The following is a 17,861-nucleotide window of genomic DNA, read 5'->3' as shown; positions in this document are numbered from 1 at the left end:
GCCTTTGCAGATGACAGCATTTGGAGAACGTCCCTGGGCTTTAGGCAAAGTTTCTACCTTTGATCTACAACCCCGTGTGGGTTTTCCCAAATAATATATTTTTCAGCACAGTAATTCTGCACAGCCTAGCACACAGGTATCTTCCATATAGTCCTGTACATCTGCACAGCAAACCCTTTCTGGAAGAGTATAGCACCCTCAGGGAACTCGATTTTCCCTGAGAAGTGGTATTTATCCCATCTGTCCATCCTGTGAACATGCACAATCCCTTCCACCCACCAGCCACATCTCCCTGCAAAGCCCAAATACTGTTGGAGCACCTTGGCAGAAAGGTCTGCATGAGCAAACCTTGGTTAGACACAGAGAAAGAAGAGGGTAAACTGAAGAGCATATCGGGGTAATCAGTCAGTGGAGAATGGGAGTTGTAAGCATTTACCTTCATCATTGAGGTAGGCCTCAAAATCAAAAGTGCTGTTGGTGGTGAGGTTGCTGTAGAGCGTTGCATTGGCCCACGTGTCATTGCCCAGCTCTATGAAGTCCGCCGGTAGAGTGTCATTGAGTGGGGGTGGCCACCGCACACACTTGTTCCGGAGGTTCCCCATGAACAGCTGGAGGCCAATTAGTGCAAATACACTCAGGCAGAAGACAGTGAGGATCATCACATCTGAGAGCTTCTTCACCGACTGGATCAGTGCCCCAACAATTGTTTTCAGCCCTGGGGGAGAAGGCATCCTTACTGGGCTACTCACAACAAACCTGCTACATCCTTCTCGAAAGGTGGCTGGACCTGGGAGGGCCAAATGGTGCTAGAGAATATCTCCATACCCACCCCGTGGGCCCAGACTCTGCGCTCTGGCTTGTGTTAGCCCCTTGTTGCCCCTCTGTCTGTTCCTGTACTTTTCTGGGCAGGGTAAATTCTTCTCTGGAGACGAACTCCCTTGGACAAAAGCTAGCCAAGCCTCCCCAGGCCGGGCACAATCTGGGCCTCACAATTCAGATTATTTTAACCTGGCAGTTTCAATTCCTTTTAGGTTTTACTTTTTTTTTTTTTTGCCAAACTCTGCCAACTTGCCTTTTTTAGCCTAGATTACCAGGACTGGGTGCTTTGCTGTGGCGCACACAAAAGTTGTCAGCCCAGCTACAAGAGGCTGAATGCTCCTCTCTGAGCTCTGGCTGCAGAGAAACTTCCCTGCTCCAAAACCCCTGTGTGCTGCTCTCCAGCAAGCAGTCAGGAGCTCAGCTGGCCCCTCCAGCCTGGCCTAATTCCTACTGAGTGAAGGTGACGGAAGTGACAGTTTGCATTAAGCTCTGGGATTAAGTCTTTCTCTCACCCAGCCTGGTAGCTTCCTGCCACAGACAACAGCAGGGAGGAGGTTGGCATGCAGATCCTCATCGGGTCTTTGATGTGGAGAATTTTTTTTTACTGTCGCCTCCATCCAAATGAATGATGGGTGAAGCCAGGACATTCAGACATTGATTTTTAAAGCAGCTCTGAGCACAGAGCTTTCTCATACAGAGACACTTCTCCAAACATGCATGATTTTTAGCTCTGTCATCATGCCAGTTTCTCTCCCCCTCCCCACCCCTTCAAGTATTTAGGTAAAACCCTGTTCTCCAAGGGCTTGTCTGTGATGGGAAACTGCTTAGGACAGCTGTTCTAAAACAGCTTATTTTTGCAATAGCTATTTCTGCATAACCTCTTGGGTGGACATCATTCCAGAAATAAAAGTTCAGTGATTAAGAAGCTTACTTTTTTTCTAAGTGCAATTTTTAGCCTGTTTGATCGAGGCAAAAAACAAACCCTGAAGATTTGGAAGCTGAAGGGATACAAAATGGATCAGAAGGTATTCACCACAATAACTATTGCCTGTGATCTAATTTTGTGCCTGTTCAGGGATCTGGTCTCTCATTTCTATAAGCTTGAGTGAAGTGGAATTGAAATGGAGTGATGTTAAGCATTTATGACTTTGCACTGGTACCAACACCCATTGAATACCTAAACTTTGGCATCAGAGCAATATCAGCAGTGGGGACAAAACAAAATTCAAGGCTCCACAGGCTAAGCAAAGTGTATTAGGATCATGTTAATTAAGACCACAAAACCTGATGTTAGAGCAAAAGCACTGGAAGCATCTCTGAGAAGCTCTAAAAACACCGTGTCCACCTTGTCAGAGGCCTTCCCCAATTGGAGCTAATCTAAAGGTGTAAAATCAGTTGTATCTGACTCAAAAGCTGAATTAGTTGGAAAAAATTTATTAAATACTTTTTTTCTTAGAATTATCAAAAAAAAATGCTTTGACCACAGAAAAACCTGAGCTCAAGGAAAACTTGGAAAGGAGATTCTTTCTGTGACTCCTACCTGGAATTACTGTGATCGTTTTCAGGGCACGGAGGACACGGAACGTCCTGAGAGCCGAGATGTTGCCCAGGTCCACAAACTCTGTGATGTAGCTGTGGGATGGGAGAGGAGAGGCCATTAGGCAGGCAGAGGCTCTGCACAGGTACCTTCCTGCCATTTTCCAGCCATCCTCCCCCAGGTACCCTTTTTTAGACAAGGTGGCAAAACCAGAGCTTGGTGGCCTGGCCTTGTCCCATCCCAATGAACTCACGCCATGGAGATGACCATGAAGTCCAGCCAATTCCACGGGTCACGCAGGAATGTAAAGTTGTCAATGCAGAAGCCTCTTGACAGTATCTTGATGAGGGACTCGAAGGTGTATATTCCAGTGAAGGTGTATCTAAAATGGGAACAGTGACTCAAAGAGGAAGATGGGATGCTCATCTGGGTCCAAGGATCAACTCAGGACAAAATATGGGTACCACAAGGCTTTGTCAGCCCTTGCCTGTGGCCAGTGACAGCATCCCCATCTTGGGGAGCAAGCTTGGTAGCTTGCTGGATTTCTGAAGTGCTTTGCTGTCACGAGGAGGTTTTCAGCTAAGCTCAGCTCATGACAGAAGTTGAGAGATCTTAAGCTACCACCTCTTTGGTAGGACTATTCTGCAGTGCCTGGGCCATACTGACATCTCAACAGTGTCACCTTCTGCATAAAACCTCATGGAAGCCCAGCTGCACAGAACCACAGCAGAAAGCTCTGTATTTTCTTCCTTCCAGCTGTGGCGGGCTGTCCATGCTCCCTGAAGGAGTGGATCTGCCCAGCTTCCCAAACCATCAACGCTGTTCCCCTGCGGAGAGGTGATGTCGCGAGATACAAGGGACTTACTCCACATTCTTGGACCATGCCGGGGGGTTGCTCATCGTCATAAACACACAGTTGGTTAAAATTGTGATCATAATGAACATGCTGAATAATTTAAAACCTGGTCAAGGAGAAATGCTGTGGCATTGGTTCCACCTGCTGAAGGACATATGAGGGTGCGAAGCTGAGAACTCTGCTCCTCCTGGATCAGAGCAGATGGCTACATCCCTCTTGTCCTGGCTCCCACCTTGTTCCCCCACCCTGGCTTGCTCCTCCAATGGGTGTCTCCTGGCTAGGTCCAATGCCGATGCTGGATGAGTATCCCTTTTGAACTCTGTGCTCCTTCCTCTCCATCATCCCAGAACACAGCTCCCACCACTCTCAACAGGACATACTCTGCCATAATCACCTTCTTTTTCCTCTTGCCTCCAGGTCCCCAAACCTCTGCTGCCACCTGCAGCTCCCATCCACCCTAGCCCCCCTTTTGCTCCTGGAATCCTTTCCTGGATTTCCTGTTCCATGTCTGCTTACCTTACACTAAAAGCCTCAGAACAGCTCACATTGCTTTCTTCCCCATACCCCGACATCCCAGTTCTCCCACCAAAGCATCCTTTGCACTCCCCAAGCCACCTGGCACCCATCTGGGACAGGATCTCCTGTTCTGTGAAAACTTTCCTTCCTTTCTAAGGCTCTGCAGATCTGAGAGACCTTGGACTTCTCCTGTTAAGTCTGACCCCATAGGTATCCTCCCTACTCTGACCAAACCGAAGCTCAGATTAAGCTGCTCAGTGCCATGGGCCAGCTGGCACCATAGTGCCAGAAGTTGTCAGGCACCTTGAGCACCTGCTGCTTGGGAAGGGACAGAAGTACTGAGTGGGGATGGGCAGTAGGCTCTGGCCATGTCTGGGGCTGGCCCAGAAGATTTCACTCCCACACCATCAGCGAACACCTATCTCAGTCCTTTCCCAGCCGCGCTCACAGTCTTCTCGTCAGGGTTTGAGCTGGCAATGGAGCAGCATCTCAGGGGAGACTGCTGCTCTCCTCAGCAAGGATATGAATGTATAAGCACTTTGATGGCTCCTCTCCGGATGGGGTTGAAAGGTCCCAGCAAGTAGAGAGCAGGAGTTGCTGAGAACCGGAAGATGGATTTGCCTTTGTTGAGGACTATAAATGTCTGCGGAAAAAAGAGGAGGGAGGTTTGCTAGCCCTTCTGCACATCACAAAAACACTCACCCACTCACCGATCAAGTGCTGCAATTAGAGCTGACCTCTCTATACACATTTTGGATTTCAAAAGGCTGGGGGCTTTTGGCAAGGAAGGATCAGATGATAAGCTGTCAGAAGGCCAAGTTCACTGCCAGGATCTGTGGGGCTAGGCACCACCAACACAGATGGGTCTGGTTCAGAGGAGAAGGCAGCAGAACAACTCTTTATTGTGACTGAAAGCTGGTTCAGCAAGAAGGCCTCAGGTGAGACCCTGGGGTGTGTGTAAGGGAAAAGGAATTCTGTGCTTTAGTCTTTTGGGGGCACCCACATCTATCATCAGCTCTGCCCCTTACCTTCTTATCCTTGTAGAAAGGGTCCAAGTCCTCCAGAGGAGTCCCAATGAGCTCCAATGGGGGATCACCATAGATGAGTGGCAGGTTTTTCCCAGCTTCTAGGTCACTGCTGGGCTTGAGCTCCTCTTCTTCGGGCAGCTCCACACGCTGCCGCTTTATCTTGAGCGCCTCTGCCTCGACAATGCGCTGCTCGATGGCAGCCAGCGACTCGGGGGTGAACGGGCGGAGGTGCTCGGGGCCTGGGATGTGTGGCAGGCCAGCCATGTTCTCATTCTGCTCTCAGGGTGCCTGCACCCAGCCTGTTGGAGAGAGGGAAGCTCAGGTGGCAAGGGGGAAACGCAGGCCCGTTTGCATGATACGCTGTTATTGTCAATTAAAAACTCAGGACTTGAAGCCAGGCGATGGCAGAAACTCAGCACACTTCTGCTAGCAGCTTTATTTCAGCAAACAGCTCCTGAAATATTGGATTTGCAAGTGACATTACTATTCCTCTAGACAAATCGATTACGTGCTGATGGGGGACCTTGTCTGATACTTCCCTTCCCAGACCCTTAATCATCCTCTGATCAGAAATCACCATTGTGTCAGACTTTCCAGGACACAGCATGAGCTGAGCAGCTGGGTGTCTTCGTAAGAGCAACCTTACAATCCAGATAGAGTTGTCCAACAAAAGTAAACACCTTCGTCATCTGTGGCACTGGTCCAGCTGTCTCCCCTTGTGCAACATGCTGCAGTGCATCCTTGGCTTCTTTCTTATGTACAGCCAATGGATACTGCTCAACACAAAAGGCTCCTTGGCAAGAGGAGCTTGCCACCCCACTGTGCCTGCAGAGCCAGAAGCATGATAAGGAAGGTATTACACTGCCCGTCATCTTGCCTAAGGGGAAAATCCCCTCTTTTGCTGGCAAAGCACATTAACAGTCCTGCTGGTCCGTATGTTTACAGCCCAAACTAGACAGCAACATCAGCAAAACTTTACTGTGTGGTTCCAGCATGGGGAGCTCTACTTCTTGATGGCATTGCAGCATAGCTGAGATAAGGCCCTGCCATGCACAAGGTGTTCTCCAGACAAGAAGCAAGGACATTTCCACACGGCACTCCCCAACATGTATCAGACACCCCCCTCATCACACCAACCGGATAGATGTGGCAGGAAAGACTAAGAGCATTTTGGAAGAGAGAGCAAACACCTCCATGTGCCACTGCAACTAGGGAGATGACAAGCTATATATTTACATAGACAGGTCTCCTTTTGATCTGTGGTACTATGCCTTGCTGGTGCTTTTTATGACTCTTCCAAGGTATCGCACATCACATCCTGGCGGTCAGGGCACCCATTCCCATCCATAAGGAACATGAGTAACTTGCAGTTTGACTGATTGCTCTGCTTACCCTCTTCCTAGAGGCAGAGGCAGGGGTTAAAGTCTTATCTCAAAGTCACCAGCAATGCTGGTACTTCCTAGTCCTAAGAGAACAGCTCTCCAAATCTGAATAGGATGGACCATTTGAGAGATAATAGTGGCTTCAATCACCAGGCAAATAACAGAAAGGGCTGGGAGAGAGCAAAGTAGGGAAAAAATGGGCAATGACATGAAGAGGAACAAGCTGACATGCCCAGAACCAAGGCTGAAATGCCTGTCAATGGTTTCCTAGAGACCAGAAAGGTCCTTTCGTTGTGGCATCTCAACTCAGCTTTGTCTTCGTGTCTGACTCATAAACATCAGTTTGTTTCAGCAGTGAACGCTTCCCCCAAAGGTCAGGTCCGCTGCTGGGATCAGGCCGACCTTGCTGATGGGGTAGTCGCAGCATGGGAACTGGCTACCCCTCAGGGGCTGAGGAGCTGGAGATGCCTGGCTGTAGACCTTGGAGGAAGTGCTAGAATAGGCAAAAGGAAAGATTTTTTTCATGAGGTAGTTCAACTACAGCAGTAGAAAGCTGAAAGCAGAGAGATAGGCTTAGGATTGCATCTTTAAGCCTAAGGCACAGGGTAAAGATGGGAGTAAGAACCACCCCCAGTGCTCTCACTCTGGTCCCTGAAGGAAAGCGATCCCAGGATGGAATAGCAATTGAAAACCTTCTGCAATTTCCCCATTGCCATCGCATCCTCTTGGAAACAGAAATGGACCAAGACATTTTGTCAAAGGGCCACAAACTATTTATTCCCCTGTGCTACCACCATGTCATTAATTCAGGCTCCTGCTTGCTGTGGCCTCTGTATTGCAGAGCAGCAAGTCCTTAGCATCTGAGTCACTTCCATTTTATGCACTGCAAGAGCAGGATGCTCTTAGAAACCAACAGGACGAGAGAATTCAGTTTCCAGCTGGGAACCTCCATTAATCATTTTCCCCTCTACCTCTCCTCCTTCCCTCTGTGGAAGGGCTGAGGGTGTCCTGGCAAGACTTTCTTCCTTGGTGGGGTTGGGATACCACCATCCTATTATCACGCAAATGATGCCAACTGGATCACAGCATGTTTCTGTCCTAACTCCATATCATAGCTGTGCAAAGACAGGGCTATGAGCAGGACTCCAAGCCATCACCCGATGAGACAAATGCCTTTGCAAAATGAGCCTGTTCTCGTAAAGTGATTGTAGCCATTTCTCCCCCAGCTGCCCCCAAACCCAGCATCTAGGTCATTAGATTTGGAAAGAAAGTCTTTCAAAGCTTTCATTAGAACTTGAAAAAGCCACCCAAGTTTTAAATTCCTTAGAACCAAGTGGCAAATTTTTGGGTTAAAGTATCCATGGAAGTGTTCCTACTTCTAGATCCTCCCTAGCATCAGCAGAGACCAGGTTGTCGAGGATCAGTGCCAGGGATGGGCAGATATCGGTGGTCACAGGAAGGTGGGTATGGGCTGGATGGAGAACTGCCCTCTGCCCATGTGATGGCACTGAACCAGGGCTCAGTTCTTTTTAGAGACTCCCCAGGAAAGAAAGCTGGCTTTGGCAGAAAGACGGTAACACAGCTGGAAAACAGCAGACATTTAGGAAGCTGAGCTTGAGCCAGAGCCCTAAAGGACTTAGATCGTCAGGACCATTAAGAATTAATGATACTTAGGCTCCTAACTCTTAAAAGGACTTAAAAGGAAAAGTGACTATTACTAAGGTAATAGTAAGGCTGCAAGACCAAGGGAAGAAGAATTGCTCAGAAATGCTCAGTATATCAGTACGCTCAATCCCACTTTGCAGAGTTACACTGATCCTGTTTCATAGTTTGTGGGGTTGCCCTACATTAAGTTTATTCCCCCCTTCTTAGAATTCTGCTATTTTAACATATGGTTTCACCTAGAATCTTGAAGTTCTCTAAAATTATCTTTCTGAAAAATACTGCTCTTAGGGGAGGCAGAGCAGAAAGTTTTTTGTTCCAATATTGACATTGCTTAAGAATTGCTTTCTCCAAGACAAGCATCAGGCCCTGCAAGTAGCAACAGCAGTTCAGATGCCTCAGTATACTGAGGCTTTACATCTGCCCCAGAAAAATTGTTCTCTCAACTACTTCTCATAATCCCCAACCTCAAAATCTACTATGTTTAAAGCCAAGGTTTGGAAAGCTTCAGCTCTTTGTAGTTAACAGAACAGACATTTATAGCCCCGATGGGAACAGACTCAGTACATAACTGTATTGACACATGGCTCCTATGGCGATTATAAAACCCAAAGATTAAAGCAATGGCAAAGGGAGGTATTGGTTTCAAACAGTGCTGGATAACTATGTTGAAAAAAAACACCACACTTCCTCACTACCACTGAACTGAATCTCAATGTGCAAAGTGGATTTTCCTTAAGCTCTACCATAGTCCCAAGAGCTGGCAATCCTGCCATGGCAGAGGGTGTTGCACGCCACTTAAACCCCACTTCTGCTAGATGTGGTGGTGAGGGGCAGGATGAGTTTCATCCTTTGGTGCAACCTCTCAGGCAGAGGCCATCCTTATTGCAGTGTCCAGCCGCTACACTTACTTCTTTTTAATCTGACCCATCATGGGAAATTTGATGCCTGGTCCTTTGGTACAAAACCTCTCTTCTGCATGGCACCAGAGTTATTCCTGATTTATATCTTTTTCATGCTCTGCTTGACCAGATCTGGAAGCCTTCTCTTGGCCTTCTCTTCTGCCAGTGCCAACAGCCTCAAAACTCAAGTTGAAGGCACGGGGCTATCATCAGTCCCGTGGTGACATACCTGACTCTCACTCAGGCAAGACCCACAAGGGGATGAATCAGCCCCTTCCCCTGGGGCTGGGGGGCTCCAAGGACTTGGAGGAGCTTGCTGGGATTACCAGTCCACCTAGCATGCAGTGAGTCCCAATTTGCCTGCAAATAGGGTTTTGAAGAGCTGTTTGGGAGGGCCACCATTACAGGGCACACCAGCGCTCAGCAAGGCTGTAGCTCTTCTGGCTGCACAGTGCTCTCAGAGATTTTGGTTCCCCGGGTACTGCACAGTCCATGCCTTCTCCAGGAGCCTTGAATTGCTGCTGCCCCAGTACCCACGGCAAGGCCCCATACCCTGCTCCTGCTTGCTGCAACCAGCCTGCGGTCCCTGGCAGAGCAGCCTGTGGAGGTGGCTGTGGCTCCAGCTGCTGTCGGCTATCAGTGGAGGAGTCAGATTTCAGCAGCCCCATGACTCTGCTCATTCCTCCTGCAGTGGGAGCAAGCACAAGAAGGGAATGCGGGCAAGCGACGCTGGCCAGCCTTTCCTCTCGTGCCTTTTCTTCTGCTCACCAGACTAGATCCATCATGCTGCCCATCTGGGTTGCCTTGGCTGCCAACAGTGCAGTCCTTGGCTGTGCCAGCCATTGCAGGGAGGGGAGATGCTAGAAGACTTTTCCAGTGTCTGGTCCCACTCAGCCTCCTCCACAGTCCCCCTAGAGACACCAGGCAGCAAAGTCAGGGCCTCAAGCCCATGGCCAGGATCCTCAGCTTCTGCATGCTGCAGCCCTGGATCCATCAGCCTCACTGGTTGGACAACACCACTTCCCAAAGCAGAAAGTGTCAGGAGCTAAGTATGAGTTCAGCAAGGTTCACTTTGGTGCCCGCACACTTCTTTGCCCCCAGCAAGTCCAGTGCATGCACTAGCAATGTGTGAACAGGAGGGTCCCACCACTCTCACAAGCAAACCCAGCTCTCCCCAGACCTAGCATCCCCTCACCTGGGGGACCTCAGCATGAAAGCAGCTGCTATAAGTAACAGATCAAACTCTGCACCTCTGGTAAGTGAGAGTGGTTCAAGTACAGCAGCAGGACCAGCTCCAGTTGCTAATTGCCCTCAGTAGCTCCTGCACTGCTCAGCTCCAGCTCTGCCCTGCCACCATGACAGTCTTGGAAGCCCCAGCAGCCCTCAAGTTGGGCACCTTCATGGCAAGAAGTGCATTCTTCCAGTTCCCTATGGCATAGTCCACAACTACCCGTTTACTGGCCTGTCTAAGCAGAAACCACAAGTGCCAAAACTTTACCTTGAGACCTTGAAGTGGGGAGCTGCTGGGATCAGAGAGGAATCAGTTCTCCATTAAGCAGTTTGACAGGATTTTCTTTTCCTAGGGAAAACATTATTTACATGAAAACTATATTTGAAAACAAAATTGCCTTTCAACAACTAAATAGTGCAAATCTCTCAGGAATGAATTTCTGCCTCTTCAGCAACTGGAGAGGCAGAGATCTGAATAGGTCAGAATCAGCACTTTGTTATTTTCCTTTCTCAGTGTTGGATTTAAGTCAAACGGGACCCCAAAGCCTCCACGACAGCGCCTATGGTGCTTCTGTGGCTGCAGCAATAAAAATACCTACATGCCCACATGTGAGCAGCCACTCACACACACAGCCCTTCACACTTCCATACCCAGCCACACAACAGCTATTTTATATGAGAGACAGACTCTCATCTTGCCAGCTTGTGCAGCAAGGAAGAAATCAGGGACTTGAAACATCTCTATAAAGCTCTGATCCCTACCATTTATGAGATGCTTTCTCAGATTTTGGACTTACAGCTAAGCTGGATAACTCGTCTTTACTGTGTGATGCACACACTTGAGTCATTGCTTTTGAACAAGCTGCCCACATCCTCTGCATTGCAAGCTGCAGAGGAGCATCCTCCCCACCCCAGTTCAGCATCACCAAGCACCAGGAGGCGTCTGGCAGCGTCTCCCTACTTAGGGGCAGGTGCATGGTCTTTGCCTTGATAGAAATGCAATTTCCTCCAATATTTTTGCTACTCTGGGGCAATATAAGGGAAGCGGCCTCTGGAAAAAACAGGTATGGGTTAAAAACTACTAGAGATTCTGCATAACTAGTACCACCTAACCAAGACAGAAGGGTGACAGAGCCCTGTCTATGACTGCTTGGAAGCCATCCTGCCCAAACCTGGCACTTCAGAAGTGCCATAAGAGATAATGTGTAAAAAAGCCTAGAAGAGGCTGACTGGGATGCAAGTCCAAGGGAAGAGCAACGCAAAGAGCTGTCAAACATAGATCAGCTTCACTCACCGAGAGACAGCAAAGCCAGACCAAGCAAAGTTACAGCCAAATGCTTATAGCTGTACAGAGCACAGAGAGGACTCCTTTCAGCAGGGATTAAAGTGGAAATGAGGATCTCCTCTCTCCTCTCTTGCATCAAAGCTAGAGAGCAACCAGCTCCAGGAGAACTGGAGCCCTGACCCAAACCCTTGTAGCTGCTGTTCCTCAGCAGCAAGCAATTACTAGAGAGACAGGGCAGCATCCAAGGGCCTAAGCAGTTGAAGAGATAGAAACCCCAAAGCAGCTGTGCACACAACCAAAAATCCACCGCAGCACACCAAAAAAAATCACACCCCACAGCAAATCTGCCCTTGCTGCACCCACACTCACCAAATAGCCTCTCCTTACTGCACACAACCTAGTGCACATCACTTCCAAACAAAGCAGTACCCAGAGGCTAGCCGCAAGCAAGACCACCTATCCCCAAGTGCTTCATCCCTCACTGATTTATCTCCACGAGGACACCGAGGGCTGGGCAGGTTGATGCAACCTGCGGACCAGCTGGGACCACAGGGTTCGGGGATGAGTCACAGCTCAGTTCTCAGTTCTTGGCCACATGAATTTCAAGCACAACTAGAAACAGCCTGTGCGAGGAAGGGACTTGCATTCATCAAGTGCTTGAGATTCAAGGCTATTAACCAGCAAGGTGCAGGACACAGTCCTGCTCCAGCCACACCATAAGTGAGGGCTGGGTCAAAGCAACAGCTCTGTTGGGCTGCACAGAAATCCTGATGAACAGCTGCTGTGGGCAGTCAAAACAGTGCTACCAAGCTCATGGAGCGATTGCAATGTGTACCAGGCATGTCACACACGGTACCGTCCCTGTCAGACTTGCTGCATGTGTCTCTATCACCCATCAGGTTATTGTACTGCTGATCCCAGAGGCAGTTTTCATGCTCTCCTAGGAGGGACCTCCCTGCATCTGCTCTCCCCCACCTCTGATGCTGGAGCCGTGCTGCAGGTCTTGCTCTTGCAGCCCCACGGTGTGCTAAATCTTGGACAATTTTTTTTTTTTTTTAACACGTAGGCTCAGATACCCACTGCCCGTGTTTCCTTGCGTGGGACAAGGCCAGCTTGCAGTTCTCTGAGCAACTTGCCACATAAAACAGTGGATAGATAGATGCTTTCCAAATAAAGCTGCACCCAAGCAGGCAGCTGGTTTTCCCAGGCTTCAGGCACTGCAGGACCGTGAGAGGATCCCAGGGGAACGTGTGTATTCAGTTTGAACCCAGCACAAGGATTAACAAAACCTCTCTGCTAAGCATCGTGTGTGCAGAGGTGCCATGCATGAGGAGCAAGCCTCCTCCTTTTTTTTTCCTTCAGGCATGGTCCTAGTGATGTAACAGCTTGAAAAATTCCCATGATATGCATATTTCCCACTATGTTTTCCCAAAGATTGGAAAGAAAAGTGGGAAAATTGGAAGAAGTCTAATGTGAAATGTTTTCTCTCCCGCAGAGAGCACAGAGGATAGAGAGGCTTGGTTTAAGTCTTGCAGATTTGCAATTGGACGCAGTAAAGAGCGGAAACTGGAGCTGCAGTAATGTTTTCAAGATTATATGAGTTTCTGTTAGCAACGAGGATAAACACGGTTCAGTTGTGGCAGTCAAAATTAGCCATTTTATAAACAAGTTCATGTCCCTTTCTGTAACATGATAATGTGCTGTTGGAGAGTCTGATGTTTATTATACTCAGATGTGTTGTGGTCCCTTAATGCTCAGCTGTAACTGCATTACAGAAACTATCTGGAAAGGTATGTGAAGTTTTCAAGTTTTCCTTCTGCAAGCAAATGCCTCTTCTGAGTCTGCTGTAGGACGCTGCATCTCCAGCACCACTGTATTTCTGAGCCCATCACATAGCTCCGGGAGAACATTTTTTCTTACACCAGGAGAGATATCAAAAACCAAAACGTCTCCCACATCCATCACCGGTTAGATCACCTCCATGCCTGGTACTGTAATGGTCCTCACTGAAAGCCATGTACACCACAAAAATGCACTCCCTGCATTTTTATGCTACCATATTTAAAGAGCTGGAGCTAGGTTTTAACAAAAAGAAAATAACATGAATTATAACATACAAAGAGAATAATTCCAAGCCTTTTTCCAGCCCACTTTCGGACTGTCTCAGAATTTTACGGTAGGCTCCAAAGCTATAGAAGACAAGAGAGAAAAAAAATCGATCTTTTTGCTAGCCTGCTCTTTCCTGGGATTTTTAAGAGCTCAGCTGCGAAGTCCCCATGGGCTGTGTGGCTCATTCACCAGCCTCTCGCTAGCCAAGGCAAGTGAAAGCCGCTTGCTGTGTTAGCCACGCAGCACCCCGTGCTGATTCCTATCGCTGCAGTGATTTTGATCCTCCTGTCAGTGTATTTGGACTCTTTGCCTGATGCTTGGCCTCAGCAAACAGCATTGACAGGAATGCAAGATGCTTCCAAGCAGCATCCTTTAGACCGGGGAGCCGAGGGAAACCGTTCAGCTGGTGTTTGCCTGATGCTGAGCAAAAGGGCTGCTCTGCTGAAAGCTGCCCTTGGAAAACAAAGCTGGATGAGGACAGCTCTCTGCCCTGAGCCAGCAGATGCCTTTCTCGAGCCAGAATAGAGGGATGAAGATACTGCATCGAGTTCACACTCCTCAGGTGTCGTCATGGTCCCCCAGGTCAGTGCAGACTGCACAGGGTCACTCATTGCACGTTAAAGATTTGTAGCAGTCAGGAGGCAAAGAAGATGCTTGAGCAGATGCTGGATTTTATGCACACGATAAGCTCTGCTGAACCGAGTTCACTGCAGTGATGCTGCATATGGGAGTGATGCTGCTCCTTTGCTTTCTGCCCATCAGATGCTCCCTCAAGAGAAGTGCTGCAGCTTGACGCAAACTCTGCAGCTCCCATCCTGGCATGACCAAATCACCCCCTGCCTCATCACCTGGGGACAAGGACTCTTGCAAACCAAAGGTGGTGGCAGGGCCTGGGGATTTGCTCTGAGCATGAGAAGGATCTAACACACCATCCCCTGTTTAACGACATGTATTTGCATTGTGGCAGCACCTCCAGCCGGGCTCCTGGCCCCAGCCATGCTAAGTGCCACACATGTGCAAAACAGGATGATGCTCCTTAGCCACAACTCCCTGCAAAGATGTGCCTGAACCTGTGTCATCCCTGAAGAGCCAAATCCTTATCGCTGAGCATCCCTCAGCTTTCTGACCACAGTCAAAGTAGCTGCAGCCCCTGCACAGAAACCTCACGCGTGTTCAGGAATAGCCCTTCGGACCCCAAAATGCTTGTGGCTCAGCTTGCTTCACTGGATTAAACACACTGCCATTGCAGGCACCTCCTGAACAGACCTTCATCCAGCAGGACCCTTGCATGTTTGCACTGAAACCCTTGCTGTCGCTCAGACATATGCTGTGGGCCAGGAAAGGCAGGAAAGCTGAAGGCTGCATGGTAAAACCAGCAGCATTTGGGCAATTGAAGAAAGTAAGTCAGAGGCAATGCGTTGCTGCTTTTCTGAGGGTCTGAGGCTGCGTGAAGGCTTGCTCATGGTTACACACAAGTGGATGGTAACAGCACACTGAGCCATAGCACCATAGATGCCTAAATCTCTTAAAGCCACTATATCTGCACCTGCACTACTGTAACTCTGACCACAAACCACCCAGAGATTCATTTTATACGACTTGTCGATCATATTGACTCGAATCTGCTTGAACACAGGCACTTTAGTGCTGCCTTTTTGGCCACAGTCGTGCCAAGGGTACTTCGATGTGCTCAGGAGCGGGGGCGATATACACATACGTTGCAAGTTGTGAAGTCCTCGGATACTCTCCTGGGCTGCAGATGGAAATAGGAGGTTGCAACATCCTGCAGCAACTCATGCTAACCCCCTCCTGCCTGGAGCTGGGAGGATGCAAGGGGGTGAATATCCCTCTGTCCTCAGACTGCTTCTAGCCTGCGTTCCCGATGGACCTGCTACGAGGGGATGTTGGGAAAGGGGACGTGCGAGGGGCTGCACGGATTTATTTGGGTGGTTTCTGCCACAGCAGACATCGAGGCGGGTGGCAAAGGGTTAAAGCGGAGACCCTGCGCTCTCCCACTGCCCACTGGCTGCACTCGGGTGTCATCTAATGCTGCTCGGCTCCTCCCTCGCAGCCCTGCCAGCCTTCTCTGATGTCAGGCGTTTAAAAAGATCTGAGCCGGGCGGCTGCGAGGGGACGACGTGGGGGAGGGGAAGGCAGTGCGGGGACCCAGCACCAGTGTCCCTAGCAGTCCGCTGCATGTCCTCAGCCCTCCCCTCTACATCCTCTGAACCCCCCAAATGCCGGCGGTGCAGAAACGCTTCCCTGGAGGTGCAGGCTCTGGAGGGCCTGGAGGGTCTGAGGAACAGCAGGGGACATGCAGATCCCCCTGGCTGGCCAAATTGGGCTTTCAGCAGTGTCACCAAATAGCCATGCTGGAAGCAGGTCACAGACCTGGTGCTCAGACCTCATGCGCTCGGAGTCCCCGCAGCATCCCTGGGCTGGTTAATGCTCTCCCCTGTGCCCCTGGTAGCAGCAGGAACCCACTTGCCCTTTGCAGCCCCCATGCCCCGCTACCCCCTACCAGCCTGGGTGCTCTGCTTTATATCATCCCAGCTGAGAAAGCTGTGGTGGGTCCCGCACCGTGCACACCGATGACCGCACTGCTCCAACGCACGACATCTACAACCGCTGCTGCCAACAAGCCACCCATGGCCAGAGCTGCCCTACAGGCTGAGCATGGCCCCGCACCACAGCTCCTTCCCTCCAACTCCCCAGGGATCTTATTAGGATCTGACCTGTTCATCCGGCTGGATAAGGGAGACTCTGAAATGATATGTTCATATGGGCTATATAAATAACGAGGGAGGAGGCAGCTGGACAGACAGACAGGCACAGAGGCCTGAAAACCCTTCCTGGCTCCTCTGGGTCTCTAGCTGGGATGTTCTGGCTTTATTCCTCACCCCAAACCATCAAAAGTGTTTGTCATGTTCTTTCCCTTCCTGCTCTTGGTAAAGATGACTTCACTAGTGCTTCGTGTAGCCTGCTGAATACAAAAGTGATGCTAAATGGCTTGTATTTACCTGGTACCGCTCTGTTTCACGGCTGTGAGATCCGTCCTATCCCCAGATCCAGCCAGGTTTCTTCAAGCTGCGTTGGAGTGACTCAACAAGGCCCCTTTGCCGCAAGTGATGCTCGAGGGACCTTTCTGGTCTAAATATGCTAGAGTGTGGAAATCAGAAAATGTTCTTCAAATATTAGCCCAGCCAAGTCGAGGCAGGACGCTGTGTTCTTTAACCAGTTCCCGTAAATATGCCCTTTTTCCACTAACTGTTTTTATGTCAGGCATATTCCAAGCAAGGACTAGAGGAGGCAGCTCCAATGCTCGCAGCGTCTGTCCATCAAATATATTTGTGCATGCTCCTCCTGCTCCTCGTACAACCGAGCGCAAGAGAGGGCTGTTTGGGCCATCCAGCCGTTCCCAGGGTTTTGCACAAGCTTGCCCATCTGCCACGTCTTTGCTCACTGCTTTCTCAGGCCGATTTCTCCCTTCAACATCAGTGTGGGTAGTGGGTAAATGTTGCCTTTACCTACAGGCCTTTCTCTGCTGCTCAGCGGCAGCACCAGGGAGCAAGAGACGTAGGGCCCAGAGGAGAGGGATGGATGATACTGCGAGCGACGGAGGGACCAGGGCGTCTGAGTCCCTCCAGATGAACCCAATAATAACTGCAGGGGGTGAAATGTCTACCTGAGCCTTGTGCAGTGGCACTGAGCATGCAATGAGTGACGGCTGCTTTGTACAGCCCCATGCACCCACTGAGGGCAGAGACTCCAACCCTGGCTGCATGCAGCCGCGGGATTTGGGACCCGGATGGTGAGCTGAATCCCACCCTGGCACTGCCTGCTTCTAGCTGCTTATGGAGAGATCTGACCCCTCAATCCCCCGTTTGCCTCTTCCTGACCTCCCTGGCACCCACGGCTGTGCGGATACCGCCAGAGCCTACCGCCTCCGGGTGCAAAGGAGGGAGACGATGGCATTGCACCGCAGTGTCCCCTCCGTCACTGCTGTTTCCCATCGGCTCTTCCCCAAGTCCCTGCCTCTCCCCTGAGTTCGCTGGGGAAAGGCGCCTTCCCGAAAGGAGACACTGCAGAGCACCACGCAGACCTTTCCTGCAACCTTGGCTTGGCCAAGCCAAGGTTTATATTTAGATCTCCAGGAGACGAAGCCAGGAGAAAGGCGACTTGTGACTTTTAAATGGCACTTGTGGCTCCGTTTGGGAAGGTGGGTCAGAAATGCGCTCCCCGTCACATCCCCCAGCCTCCCCTCTTGTCCTGGCAGCCGGTTCATGGCCGCTGAAGGTCCAAGGGCTGCTGGCCACGTCCCTGCACCTTGCCCTCCCCGTGCTGCGCCTGCTTCGTTGCAGGGACCTTCTCCCCCGTCCCGAGCTGTTTTCCAGACCCCAGCCAGCACGCCGAAGGGATGGTGGGCTGCCAAAAGCACAGACTGCAACGCCGCCGAGCACCAGCTCCGACAACTGACCTCCGGGGCTTTACTATTCCCATCCACCTCCAGCCGTGCGGGAGCGCACGGGCGGCAG

General features: G+C 50.2%; 1 protein-coding gene across 2 annotated transcripts in view; it reads right to left on the bottom strand.

Annotated features, from left to right (window-relative positions):
* SCN4A (sodium voltage-gated channel alpha subunit 4) overlaps positions 1-16,455 on the bottom strand; it is a 46,167-nt gene extending 29,712 nt beyond the window's left edge. Inside the window, exons 1-8 of one of the 2 annotated variants that reach the window (XM_062595891.1) lie at positions 16,347-16,455; positions 10,201-10,281; positions 4,757-5,055; positions 4,253-4,371; positions 3,222-3,311; positions 2,610-2,738; positions 2,360-2,451; positions 437-715 (exon numbers count right to left, since the gene is read on the bottom strand). In XM_062595891.1, the coding sequence (XP_062451875.1) occupies positions 437-715; positions 2,360-2,451; positions 2,610-2,738; positions 3,222-3,311; positions 4,253-4,371; positions 4,757-5,020 (973 nt within the window). In that variant the 5' untranslated portion in view covers positions 5,021-5,055; positions 10,201-10,281; positions 16,347-16,455. Of the gene's footprint in view, positions 1-436; positions 716-2,359; positions 2,452-2,609; positions 2,739-3,221; positions 3,441-4,252; positions 4,372-4,756; positions 5,056-10,200; positions 10,282-16,346 lie in introns of those variants that run through there. The other variant, XM_062595889.1, reaches the window with a different exon arrangement.
* Between the last annotated feature and the right edge of the window lie 1,406 nt (positions 16,456-17,861).

Source organism: Rhea pennata, chromosome 26 (genome assembly GCF_028389875.1).
Source record: "Rhea pennata isolate bPtePen1 chromosome 26, bPtePen1.pri, whole genome shotgun sequence".
In the NCBI taxonomy this organism is placed as follows: Eukaryota; Metazoa; Chordata; class Aves; order Rheiformes; family Rheidae; genus Rhea; species Rhea pennata.
This window is presented reverse-complemented; position numbering and strand designations above follow the sequence as displayed.